This window comes from Typopeltis vanoorti, chromosome 15 (assembly GCF_054136105.1).
Source record: "Typopeltis vanoorti isolate ZY-2024b chromosome 15, IOZ_Tvanoo_1.0, whole genome shotgun sequence".
In the NCBI taxonomy this organism is placed as follows: Eukaryota; Metazoa; Arthropoda; class Arachnida; order Uropygi; family Thelyphonidae; genus Typopeltis; species Typopeltis vanoorti.
Window position 1 is genome coordinate 34770101 of NC_143563.1, and position 12963 is coordinate 34783063.

General features: G+C 33.8%; 1 protein-coding gene across 1 annotated transcript in view; it reads left to right on the forward strand.

Annotated features, from left to right (window-relative positions):
* The window catches only part of VhaSFD (V-type proton ATPase subunit VhaSFD), a 130790-nt gene that overhangs the window by 59627 nt on the left and 58200 nt on the right, over positions 1 to 12963 (forward strand). The window contains exon 8 of the mRNA XM_090405842.1: positions 5779 to 5863. Within this exon, the coding sequence (XP_090261968.1) occupies positions 5779 to 5863 (85 nt within the window). The remainder of the gene's footprint in view (positions 1 to 5778; positions 5864 to 12963) is intronic.

Genomic DNA, 12963 nt, shown 5'->3' on the forward strand with positions numbered 1-12963 from the left:
GAATCAGCAAAGCTGGTATGGTGGGAAGTCAATTGAATAAATTCATATGGAATAAGAGAGAAATTAGTCAGAACACTAAATTAGCTGTATACAAGACAGTGTTCAAAACAGTTTTAACTTATGGATCTGAGATCTGGGTCAGAAGCAAAACACTTGACCAAAGACTAAAGACCGCAGATATGAGAGTCCTGAGAAAGATTAGAGACGTGAACAGATGGCATCAATGGCAATATCATATTAAAAACGAGGATATTAGGAAAGAACTTGAAATTGTCGGCATCCAGGAATGCGTTAGCAGAGCTACTCTCAGGTGGTATGGTCACTTAAACTGAATGGGCGAGGAAAGATTAGCAAAACAAGTGCAGGTTTGCAGGAAAAACGACCCAGAAGAAGACCAAGATATAGGTGGATTGATACGGTACAATGTGCCTTAGACGATAGAAATATAAGATCTAATAATGATAATATTGGAGTCTTGACAAGTAATAGACTGATTTGGAGGAAAATTGTAGATAGGAAGATAGTAATGGTGTAAATTTTTCATGTTGTACTATCATATCCTGTACACCCCTTGAGGGTAAATGTGAGGAATTTGATGATGTTGAGAAATGCAGAAGGCCAGTGCTTGCCTTCATTGGGTAGTTTTACTAAGTTTTTCCCTGTGGAGATCACAAAACTTGATCAACCTACCTTACATACACTGTTTGCATAGATGGACTAAAGATTAAGAAGAAAAAGGAATTTCTTGATTAGATTAGAACACGTGTAGATAGCACTTATTAGAAAATACTAAGAAAAGAAATTCCAAGGAACAGCAGTAGAGGATTTGACTGAAGAGGAAGAAAAGTTTGTTCTGTGAAATTGGAGTTGAATTGTTAAGGGTTGTAACTAGAATGCTAGATGTCCTCTAAATCTGTCCCTGAAGATTTAGAAAGATTGGGGAAATTCCGATGCTAACCCGGATGAATATTGGCAAAGGAAATATATGTAGAATATGTTGACAACATAAATTTCATGTCTTTGTAAAAGAGAATAAAGTAAATTGGCAGGTGATGGGTAGTTAATCAAATTACTTGCTCTTTTCTGTACCAAGACAAGATTTTTCAAGGGATTCTTAGAAGCATCACCCAAGATATGGTGATTGTATTCTGTGGTTAGGTTAGGTGTGTTTGGAATAATGTTGTTTTCAGAGATGGAGTAATATGTAAAGAATGCTTGATGTTTAAAGTTATTAGTTATTCTAGAAAGCATTAACCAAATATGCAGTAATGTATGAAGAACTGCAGTTCCTTTCCTAGGAATTGAGTACATGTGATAAGTTCCCAGGAAAGCTAAATTATGAGCAAAAGTAGCTAAACAAAAGGAATTGTGATGATAAAAGATGCATATTATGTTGGCAAAATACTTTTGGAAGATGCCAAGGAACCTTAGAAAAGAGCACCACAAAAAGAGTCAAATGTAATAAAAGTGATATAAACACTTAAGAAACAAATATTCAGGATGGTATATTCATTTATTTATTTATTTTATAGGAATCTAACCCATGAATGGTTGTTTAACTATACCACATCAGTACTGTGGGTAAATGCTATATTCAGGCAATAACAATCATGGAAAAGAAGGAGTAGCAGCTATATTCAACACTATGAGGCTTATCTTCTTGAATGGCAGGCAACATCAAGTAGAGTGGTGTGGGCAAATATCAGAATGGGGAACAGGACAATGAGACTAATTTGTGGCTATGGTCCCACAGAAGGTTCTGCTAAGGTAGAAGTGGAGGAATTTTTTGAGACTTTGGAGAAAGCGGCCGACACATTGAAAAAAGAAAAGTTGGTCCTTGTTGGGGATCTAAATAGCAGAGTAGGAAATGATTGTCAGATATACTGAAATATTTTGGGAAAATTTGGAGAAAAGAGCAAAGCTAATAATAATAGCAAATACCTGTTGGATTTCTCCGTGGGACATGGACTGGTTATCACTAACACAACATTCCAGCATAAAAATGTGCATAAATTCACATGGAGAGAAGAGACAAGGAATAATACCATATTATTGTTGATAGTAATGTTTTCTCGCTGGCTCAGGACACTTAGCGTGTACAGAGGATTTGAAGTTGGAAGTGATCATCATTTAGTCTTGAGCAGAATAAAATTGAATTTCATATTGAAAAGAATAACATGTAAGAACGTTTTTAAGCGAATAAAAGTTGAGCAGCTCTGAGATGTGAACTGTAGATTAAATACACAAACATTATTCAAGAAAAAATGGAAGAGTTTGAGAACAGGAACCAAACCTTGGAGATTCAGTGGCAATCCCTGAAGAAAACTTGATTAATTCAGCCAGATAGCATGTGGTGAGGCTGTCTGCAAGGATAGAAAAATCAGAACGGCATGGTGGATAGGAAGTTAAAGAGGCAATGAAGGAAAAGAAGAAAGCACATCGAAGGTTCCTGGCTAATAAGCCAGCTTGTGCTCTTAGAGTATGCATAGACAAATATAAGAAAGCTAAACGCTGTGTAAAACTAGCTAAACAAAAGTCATGGGAAGACTTTGGCAAGAACATAGAAAATAAATATCACAAATGTGGCAAAATATTCTGGAGGCTGTAGAAAAAGCTCAGAAATGGAGGAAAGAATGCTGTAAAAGGAATGAGAGATGATAAAGATGACATGAAAACTGGAGAAAAAGATATCCTTGATATAGGGAGTAATTACTTCAAAAATTGCTAAATGAAACAAGCAGTGACAGCACAGTGATAAAAAAAGCACTCAGTACACATGCAATCAGGAATACATATCCATTCTTGAAGTAGAAAAAAAAAGCTATCGAAAGCTTGAAAAGTGGAAAGGCAGCAGGAGTAGATGATATTTGACCAGAAATTCTCAAGTATGGAGGTATAAAAGTCTTGCAGTGGCTGCACTGCATAGTTCAGAAGGCCTGGACAGAGTGACAAATTCCAGATGAATGGAGTAAAGCTCTCATAGTACCCATATATAAAAAGGGAAATAAAGTTGAATGTGAGAATTACAGAGGTATTTCCGTACTGAGTGTTCCTGGCAAGATCTCAACCATTTCTCAAGTATACTTCAGAAATGGTTGAGAAGGATTGTGGAAGGGAAGCTTAGTGAAGAACAAGCTGGATTCAGGCCAAATAGAGGCTGTCAGGATCAGATTTTCACTTTACAAGAAATTGTTGAGAAATGGGACTGCAACAAAGATACGTATTTAAGTTTTGTAGACCTGCAAAAGGCATATGACAAGTTCAAAATGTTAGTTATATGGTGTCAATGGGGTATTATGTCAACCAATGCTTAGTCTTTATTTGAGTTGTAAGTCAGATTTTAGAATTGAAGGAAGTACAGGAAGATGGTTTGGTGTTAAATTTGGTCCCAGACAAGAATGTATATTATCCCTGAATAAAATTATATAGAATAAAAGAGAAATTAGTCAAAACACTAAATTAACTGTATGCAAGACAGTGTTCAAACCAATTTTAACTTATGGATTTGAGAGCTGGGTCAGAAGTAAAACACTTGACCAAAGACTAGAGACCACAGATATGAGAATCCCGAGAAAGATAAGGGATGTGAACAGATGGCAATATCGTATTAAAAACGAGGAAAGAGCCTGACATTGTTAGCATCCAGGAATGTGTTAGCAGAGCTAATCTCATGTGGAATGGTCACTTAAACAGAATGGGAGAGGAGAGAGCAAAACAAGTGTTCTCTGTCAGGTTAGCAGGAAAAAGACCTAGACTAAGATCAAGATATAGGTGGATTGAGACAGTAAAAATTACCTTATAAGATCTACTAAGTTGGAGTCTTGACAGATAACAGATTGATTTGGAGGAAAATTGTTGATAGGTAGTTAGTAATGATGTAAGTTCTTCATGTAGTACTTTCATAAAATCCTATACTTCCCTTGAGAGTCAGGAATTTGATGATGATGATTCTCTAGTCATCCATTTAATTTCATCGCTTTATCTTCTTCACTCTAGGTATATAATCTGCCATTGCTAACAACAATTTTTTCTTAAGTATCCCATACACTACTGACCTCTCTTCCTTCAAATTCTTCCATCTAGTATACTGCTCCAAGCTGGTTTCTAAATCTGTGATCGTTGCCCGCTTTGTAATTCCACATATATAATTCCTATTCTTATAAATTTCATTTAATTCCATATGAATTCATTTCTATTCCCTGATGCTTTTCCCATAGACATCCCTTATGGGTTAATGGAGTGAATTTTTAACTAGCTTTCTGGTAGATATTCAGAGAGTTGTATATGGATGAGCAGTATCGAGAAGTAGAAAGGTTACAAGTGGAGTTCCACAGGTTTCAGCACTGGGGCCATTGTTGTTCGATCTTTACATCAGTGATATTGTCACTATATTAGGGAGATATTCAGTTGTTTGCAGTGAAACTTGGGAAGGTTATTAGTAATAGTGCTGATGTTTAGGCTCTTCAAGAAGACTTGAATATTCTGGGAAGGTGGGCAAGTGAATGGAAATTGTCAGTGTAATGCAGCAACAAGTTTGGTGAATCTTATGTCTCTATGGAGAGGCAGGAAAATAATAATAATAAAGTTAGCATTTATGGTGCACTCTTCTAGAACGGTCTCAAAGCAGATTACATTTGAAATTCCATGAAATGCCCATCATTGCTCTTGAACTGACTTCTTAACCAAGTCCTATTAACTTGGAAATTGACCTACTGATTTTAAACCTCTTTTAATTGTTAAAATAGATCCACTGTTTATCTATATCAATTCATTTGATGACATGATCATCCCGAAGACTGTTATTTAATTCTTTACAGGCATCAGCAGAATGAAACTTGCTCTGGTAATAGTTAGGGAGGACATTTGAGTAGCTCCTACTTACCTGTCTAGTTGGTGAAGTGATATATATATATATTACAGTTTGAACTTGGAGCTAAATTTGGCTGACAATCCATTTTGGCCTGATTGGCTTCTGTAATGAGCTTTTGAAAGTGATGTTGCAGTCATGAACTTTTTTTGAACCAGTTGCATACAGTGCTCTTTTTCATAGCACCCTGGCCTTCTGTTTGTATTTCAGCTTGCTTTGATGCAGTGTGCTGAAGTTCAAACTTACAAAGTAAAAGTTCTAAGATTAGGTGATATCAGCTACTTGTTCTAAACAGTAACAAAATCACTTAAGCATTAAACATTAAATAATTCATATAATGTATTGCTTGAAATAACAAGCTTTTTGATTTGACATATTTGAACAGATATGATTATTTATTATGCTACAGAAAATGAATAGCATAAAGAGGTAAATCAATTCTGGGCTGCAATTATGATTGAAAAAACTTCATTTAAGTAAAAAAAAAAAAAGTTAGTATTTAAAACATACAAATGAAATATAAAATATTAAGCTGTTAAAAATAATTTTTTCTTTATCCTTTAAAGATATGATAACAAATCAGTGCAACAGGAATTTTTATTTTTATTTTTAATTTTTGGTGGGGATGGGGGGAAGAAATCTCTCAGAAACTGAGAAATCTTTATCTTGGCTTTTTATCTAAAATTGAAATAACATTTTCTGAGCTAATTTTGTTTTATATTTGTTAAGAGTTATTTCTGTTATGATTAGGTTGAGTGTTTTTGCATCTTAATATAGGAATAGTTTTATTATGTAATTGTTGTCTTCTCTTTATAATATAAAATTTATATTAAAACTTTTATGTTATAATCAGTTGAATTATTGATTTTTATTCGAAGATCATCCACTGAAATGTAATTTATTTTATTCAGATTCAATGTTGTTCCTATTCTGACTGATATTTTAAGTGAAGCTGCCAAGGAAAAAGTAACCAGAATAGTTTTGGCAACTTTCCGTGTGAGTATTTTTTTATAACATACTGTAAAAAAATGCAGTTATTATTAGCTGATCTTGGTCCATATCTTTAATATTTATGTCAGTAGGAGTTGAAATAAAGAATAGTGTGTGTGTGTGTGTGTGTGTGTGTGTGTGTGTGTGTGTGTGTGTGTGTGTGTGTGTGTGTGTGTGTGTGTGTGTCAAGCTCAGGAAGATGAATATGATCAGTAACAGTGTAAAGTTGGTTACTCAACAGAAATGAAAGCTAAATACTATTAATGTATGAAGCATGGAGAAAAAAAGTGGATGAGCCAGCAGAACGGAAGGTATTAAGACATACTTTGTCAACTTAGTTTGCATTATCAAGATTAAAAAGACAGCCAAAATAGCATGATCATTCTAATAAGTTTTTAAAATGATTTACTAAGATGCTAGGGGTCAGAGAAAGGAGGCTATAGCTATAGTATTCAGTACTAAACATGATAAGTTTCTTGAAAGGAATGCATTTTCATGTAGAGTAATGTGTATAAATTTGAAAATTTATAATTGAATGATGTGAATAATTTCTACATCTCCTGAAGGGTGCCACTAGGAAAGAAGTAAGATATTAAAGATATGTAAAAGGCTACTACATAAAGGAAAAGCTGTTTTTTTAGGAGGTTTAAGCAGCAAATTAGTAAATGAATCCCAGACCTACAGGAATATTTTGGAAAAGTTTGAAGAAAAGGGCAAGGTTAATAATCACGATAAGTACCCATTAGATATTAAATGGATAAGAATCCTATATTGTTATATAGCCAGTAAGTGAAACTCAAGATCGATAACTACGATCTATGAGTTTCAATGCCGAAAAACTATCGGCGAAGGCAATTCGAAGCAAAGGTGGAGCAAGCTCCCTCACTAGGAGCTGTGTTTTACATTATGAGAGAATATCAAGAATGGTGCGGGGGCTTGCTCCACCTTTGCTTCGAATTGCCTTCGCCGATAGTTTTTCGGCATTGAAACTCATAGATCGTAGTTATCGATCTTGAGTTTCACCTACTGGCTATATAACAATATAGGATTCTTATCCATTTAATATCTATTCAATTGCCAGAAAAGTAGCCTTTTGGCTTTTTATTTTAATTACAAAATACAAGCACACCTTTATGGCATTCGTATAGTGAAGGTATGTAAGTTCTTTTCACTAAGCTTTGATATTTTCCAGGTCTACCTACTCATTGATGAGACCTCAAAAAAGGTTGAAACCGGTCTGGGTAGTGACCTCCCCTCATAATGTAATGACAGTATTACATCTCCTAGGAGCTGTGTTTTACATTATGAGAGAATATCAAGAATAGTGAGGGAGCTTGCTCCACCTTTGCTTCGAATTGCCTTCGCCAATAGTTTTTTGGCATTGAAACTCATAGATCGTAGTTATCGATTTTGAGTTTCACTTACTGGCTATATATATAACAATATAGGATTCTTATCCATTTAATATCTATTCAATTGTCAGAAAACTAGCCTTTTGGCTTTTTATTTTAATTACAAAGTACCCATTAGATTTCTATCGTTAATAGCATTATGCTCCAACAGAAAGATATTCATAAATTCCACATAGAGAACACGAACACACACACACACACACACACACAAAGTCTCATCACTTATATTATTATTATTGATAGTAATATCTCGACTGGTTCCTAGTAGGAATGTATACAGGATTTAAAATTGGATCACTTAATGTTAAGCAGGATGAACATAAATATCATGATAAAGGAGGCTTGTAGAAACTACAGAAATAGTTTATTATGATAGATATGGAGAATTTCTTTTAGCATAAGCTTTGGTCAGTTTATTATGATGGTGTTTGAGGTGGTAGAATTGAATTGACAGAAGTTTTAAAAAAATCAGAATTAAATAGCTTTCAGATGTGATCTGAAAAAAATATGCAAATATTATTGGGTGAAACCCTCATTTCATATGTGGTATTTTCACCTGCATAGCATCTTCATTATAAAAATTAAACATCAGTGTAACACACACACACACACACACACACACACACACACACACATAGCTGGCATGGTTGGCTGAATAGCTGTGGATTTGAATCATGCTGTGAGCATAGATATTTGTGATTGTCTTTAGGAGAAAAATGGATTTCATCTCCTAAATATCACACAGTTATTCCTTAATCAACATACCACATAAAGAGTATCACACAGATACATGCTACAAAGAGATTCAAAACTATCCACTTGACCCACCAGTCTGATGATGTCAATCATCATCTAGTTTAGCTTCCATTCAGAATCTGATATGCAATCTGTGTGTGTGTGTGTGTGTGTGTGTGTGTGTGTGTGTGTGTGTGTGTGTGTGTTTTGGGTGAGCGATGAATTTCATTGCCCAGTGTGACACCACTCTCCCACTTTATTGGAGGCTGAAGTGGCTTGAAAAAAAGTTCTATGTTTGAGCTCTAGAGCAGGGTTTCCATACTATGTAAAAATAAATAAAAAATTACAAAAAAATATATAAAACGAATAAAAAAAAAAAAAAACCTTAGCCCACCCATGGTGCAAATGTAATATAGGTTTACTAATAATCTTTTGTGGGTGGGAACCACATAAAAATATATATATGAAGTACTGAAATGTACTTAAAGTTGCATTCTTTTGCATATTTTCTATCATAGTTCTGTGGATGATTAGATCATTTACAAATTTTTTCAAACTACTATAAATATCAAGGATATTTTTATATCATCATTATGATTTATAATTATATATAAAATTAATGAAATCTGATTACTCTTGTGATTTATGATAAGCATGGCAGTGGTGTCACTCCTCTGGTGTGACACCACTGCCATGCTTATTGGAAGCCTGAAGTGGTTTGAAAAAGTTCCATGTTTGATATCTCAAATGTGGTTGTCAGATTATGTAAAAAAAGTAAAATACAAAAATAAATAAGTAAAATTAATAATAAAAAGGAGTCTGCTCTGTTAACCTAGTGGTTACGCTCTTCACAACCATATGCCTGGGGAAGGAGTGTCCTAGGTTCGATTCCCATCGGTGATGTGAGGAGCTGAAGGATCTTCCTCAGCCATAGCCAAGTTAGCCGGTCATGGGCGTGGACAGCAGGGTTTTCCCCCAGTTTATCCTGGGGATTTTCATCCCGCAAAGCAGACAAACCGGCCTTGAGAACTCAACACTACAGGACATAGGATACACTGGGGCATAGGGCTGACCACCTTATCCTGTGAACAGTTTGAGGTCTGATGATTAACAAACCCTTGACACCGCAAGGTAAAAGGAAGATGATGATGAGATGAGAATAATAAAAATGAGAAAAAAATCCTTAGCCTGTTAATGGTGCTAACATACTATAGGTCAACAACCTTTCATGGATGGGAGTCACATTAATATATATATATATATATATATATATATATAGAGAGAGAGAGAGAGAGAGAGAGAGAGATTTATGAAAGTGAAAGAATAGATGGAAAATAAGAATCATTCTTTAGGGATCCATGGGCACAGTCAGCTTTTTTGTTTCTTTTTTAGAAACATTAATTGACTCTATATGAAAAGAATGTGAAGTCATTTGTACAGATAGACAAATAAAAATCCCTTGGTGGATATAGGAATTTAAAGAAGCACTCCATGAATGTATAAAAAGACAAAATTATATTAAAATTTATTGCCTAGTAAGTCAGCATGTGCTCTTTGAAAATATATAGAGAAAAATATAAGAACGTTTAGTTAAGAGCATAGTCATGTTTAAAAATAATTAAGCAGAAGTAATGGGAGGACTTTGAGAAGAATATAGACAAGATAATGCAACAAAGGCAACATTGTTTTAGAAGCTGCTAAAAACTATAAAATTGAAGAAAAATCAAGAGTAATCAGATTTCATTAATTTTATATATAATTGTAAATCATAATGATTAGTTTGAAATCATAATTTCAAACTACTATAAATATCCTTGATATTTATAGTAGTTTGAAAAAATTAATAAATGATCTAATCATCTACAGAACTATGATAAAAAAATATGCAAAAGAATGTAACTTTAAGTATATTTCAGTACTTCACATATATTTTTTGTGGTTCCCACCCACAAAAGATTATTAGTAAACCGATAGTACATTTGCACCATGGGTGGGCTAAGGTTTTTTTTTTCTTTTCATTTTTATTAGTTTTATATATATTTTTTGTAATTTTTTATTTATTTTTGCATTGTATGGAAACCCTGCTCTATAGCTCAAACATGGAACTTTTTTCAAGCCACTTCAGCCTCCAACAAAGTGGGGCAGTGGTGTCACACTGGACAATGAAATTCATCGCCCACCCAAAACACACACAAATTGCATATCAGATTCTGAATGGTAGCTAAACTAGATGATGATTGATATCATCAGACTGGTGGGTCAAGTGGGTAGTTTTGAATCTCTTTGTGGCATGTATGTGTGTGATACTCTTTATGTGGTATATTGATTAAGGAATAACTGTGTGGTATTCATTTGAACAGAGACACAATCACAGATGAATATTTAAAATTGACAAAGACTGATTAAAATACAGGTATTTTGGTATGCATATCATGAACCATCTTCAGTGTATTATAGTTGCAAATTTAAAAAAAAATCAAACCACAATGAAGGTACATGGAATATTTCCTTATATGCAGTTGGCAGGCAGCCAGGTCAAAAACAATACTATTAGGATCAAATGAAGTGTATGTATATAAGTGAGAATAAATATTAAAAAAAATAAACATTCATTATATAATATTTAAGCAGTTCTTGATAATAATTTTGCAGAATTTTGGCACAGAAAGTTCATCGTTATAGTTGGGATTAGGGTGATGTACCTTTAGCACTTTCTTTAGAGATGTTCATATTTATGGGAATGTCTCTGTACTAATTTGGTATCATGTCAGAGCATTCTGTGGCTAGTATTAGTAATCCTATGTTTTTCTATACCAGGCTTGTTGCATTTCTTGGAGGCAGTTTAGGATTGATGTTCAGAGATGCAGAAGCAGATTAGCCTGTTTCTAAATATGTTTATGTGTGGTTGTACAACACAAATGCCAAGTGCTGGCATTTGTATTGGACTGAATAGACTCTAGGTAGCAGTATAGGTAGAATTTTATCTTTTGGAGATGTTATCATAGAGCTGATAGAATTAATAGGCTTGAATGTGATAGAGATATTTATCTTCTTTAAGATACAAGAGATATGTTCTAAAATGCAATACAAGAGATCAAGATCCTTTGTGAGTCATCTCTTCTAATAAAGGTTGAATAAAAAAAGTTGATAATTTTCTCTATTGTTTTGAGGTTGTAAGTTGAGAGTAGCTGTTTCTTTGATTGTAGAAATTTAAGTAGTTCAGAAAGGAACAGATATGTGCTCTTGAAAGAAAGCATTTAATGAAACCATACTTCTGTAATGGATGATGAGCATAAGTGTGATGGATATGGCGACCTGAGAAGGAAGGTTTGGAAAAGACAGATGTTGATAAGAAACTATCTAAGGATCCCCTAGGAAAGATGTAGTCCCATTTGATTCTGTTATGAAAGTTATTAATTTTTTGTAAGAAGACTTCTAGTTGTTGACCTTGATTTATTCCAAACACCCTCCATCCAGAAATTCTAAATACCAAATGTCAAGTTCCATCTAGAATGATTCAAAAATGATAATTCCTCTTACTAGATGGAACTTAAATGACATTGGGTATTTGGAATCTCTGTATTAACATTTATTACCATTTTTCCATTTTACTTTTAGACATCATTTTAATGGCAAAACTAGTCAGAACAAAATTAATCTCTGTCTAGAATATGATTATGCAGTTTCCTTATTTGTTATAATAAAATATTTATACAAAATTAATAACGGAAAAAACTCACGTACAAATATTATTTAATAGTATAATTTTCACCTGTGTGTCACAGGCATCTTCAGTACATATTAACTCAAATTAAACAATAACTGACAATTCCAAAAAGCGGCACCTAAGTAGCTGGTGTAAGATAACTAAAAAGGTCAATAAGTTTCGTATAGAAAGAACACTAATCTTATATTGAATATTTTAAACCTGAAAAGTCTGGACTTGCAGAACATGCCATCTTCACTAGACATAGAGTTCATTGGAGAAAGACAAAAGTTCTTCACAAAAGTCAGTTCCTTATGGAATGACTTTTGTGATAAGGACAAGATAATCCACAGGAGCATGGAATCTTGTAGACACCTGGATGATTAAGATGTGGAAGCTTGTCCTTAGGAGATTTTACAAAGATTATTTAATGGTATAATTCCACGTCTTAATCATCCAGGTGTCTACCAGATTCTGTGCTCTTGTAGACGGAATCTTGTAGACACCTGGATGATTAAGATGTGGAAGCTTGTCCTTAGGAGATTTTACAAAGATTATTTAATAGTATAATTCCACATCTTAATCATCCAGGTGTCTACCAGATTCTGTGCTCTTGTGGATTATCTTATTTCAGACAAATGGGAAGATCTGCCTCTATTCGCCTAGAAGAACACCAATCTTATATTGAATACTTTAAACCTGAAAAGTCTGGATTTGCAGAACATGCCATCTTCACTAGACATAGAGTTCATTGGAGAAAGACAAAAGTTCTTCACAAAAGTCAGTTCCTTATGGAATGCCTTTATAAAGAAACATGTGAAACTCTACTTCATTCTCCTAACTTAAACAGATCCGACGGCTTACGTCTATCCCCTTTATGGGAGATAGTACTTTACAAATCAGCTAATCTTTCCTAACTTTTTATTGTATTAATTTTTTATTTTTTTATAGGAAATTTATTGACCTTTTTAGTTACCTTACACCAGCTACTTAGGTGGCGCTTTTTGGAATTGTCAGTTATTGTTTAATTTGAGCTTACTACGTACTGAAGATGCCTGTGACACACAGGCGAAAATTATACTATTAAATAATCTTTGTACGTGAGTTTTTTCCGTTATTAATTTTGTATCGATATGTCCACTCACGGTATACCTCTTTTAAAACTTAATAAAATATTTGTTTTAGTAATTGTCCTTTAGTATGGCATTTATTTGGTTGAGACTTTATGATGCATAAAAATTATATTGTGGTTT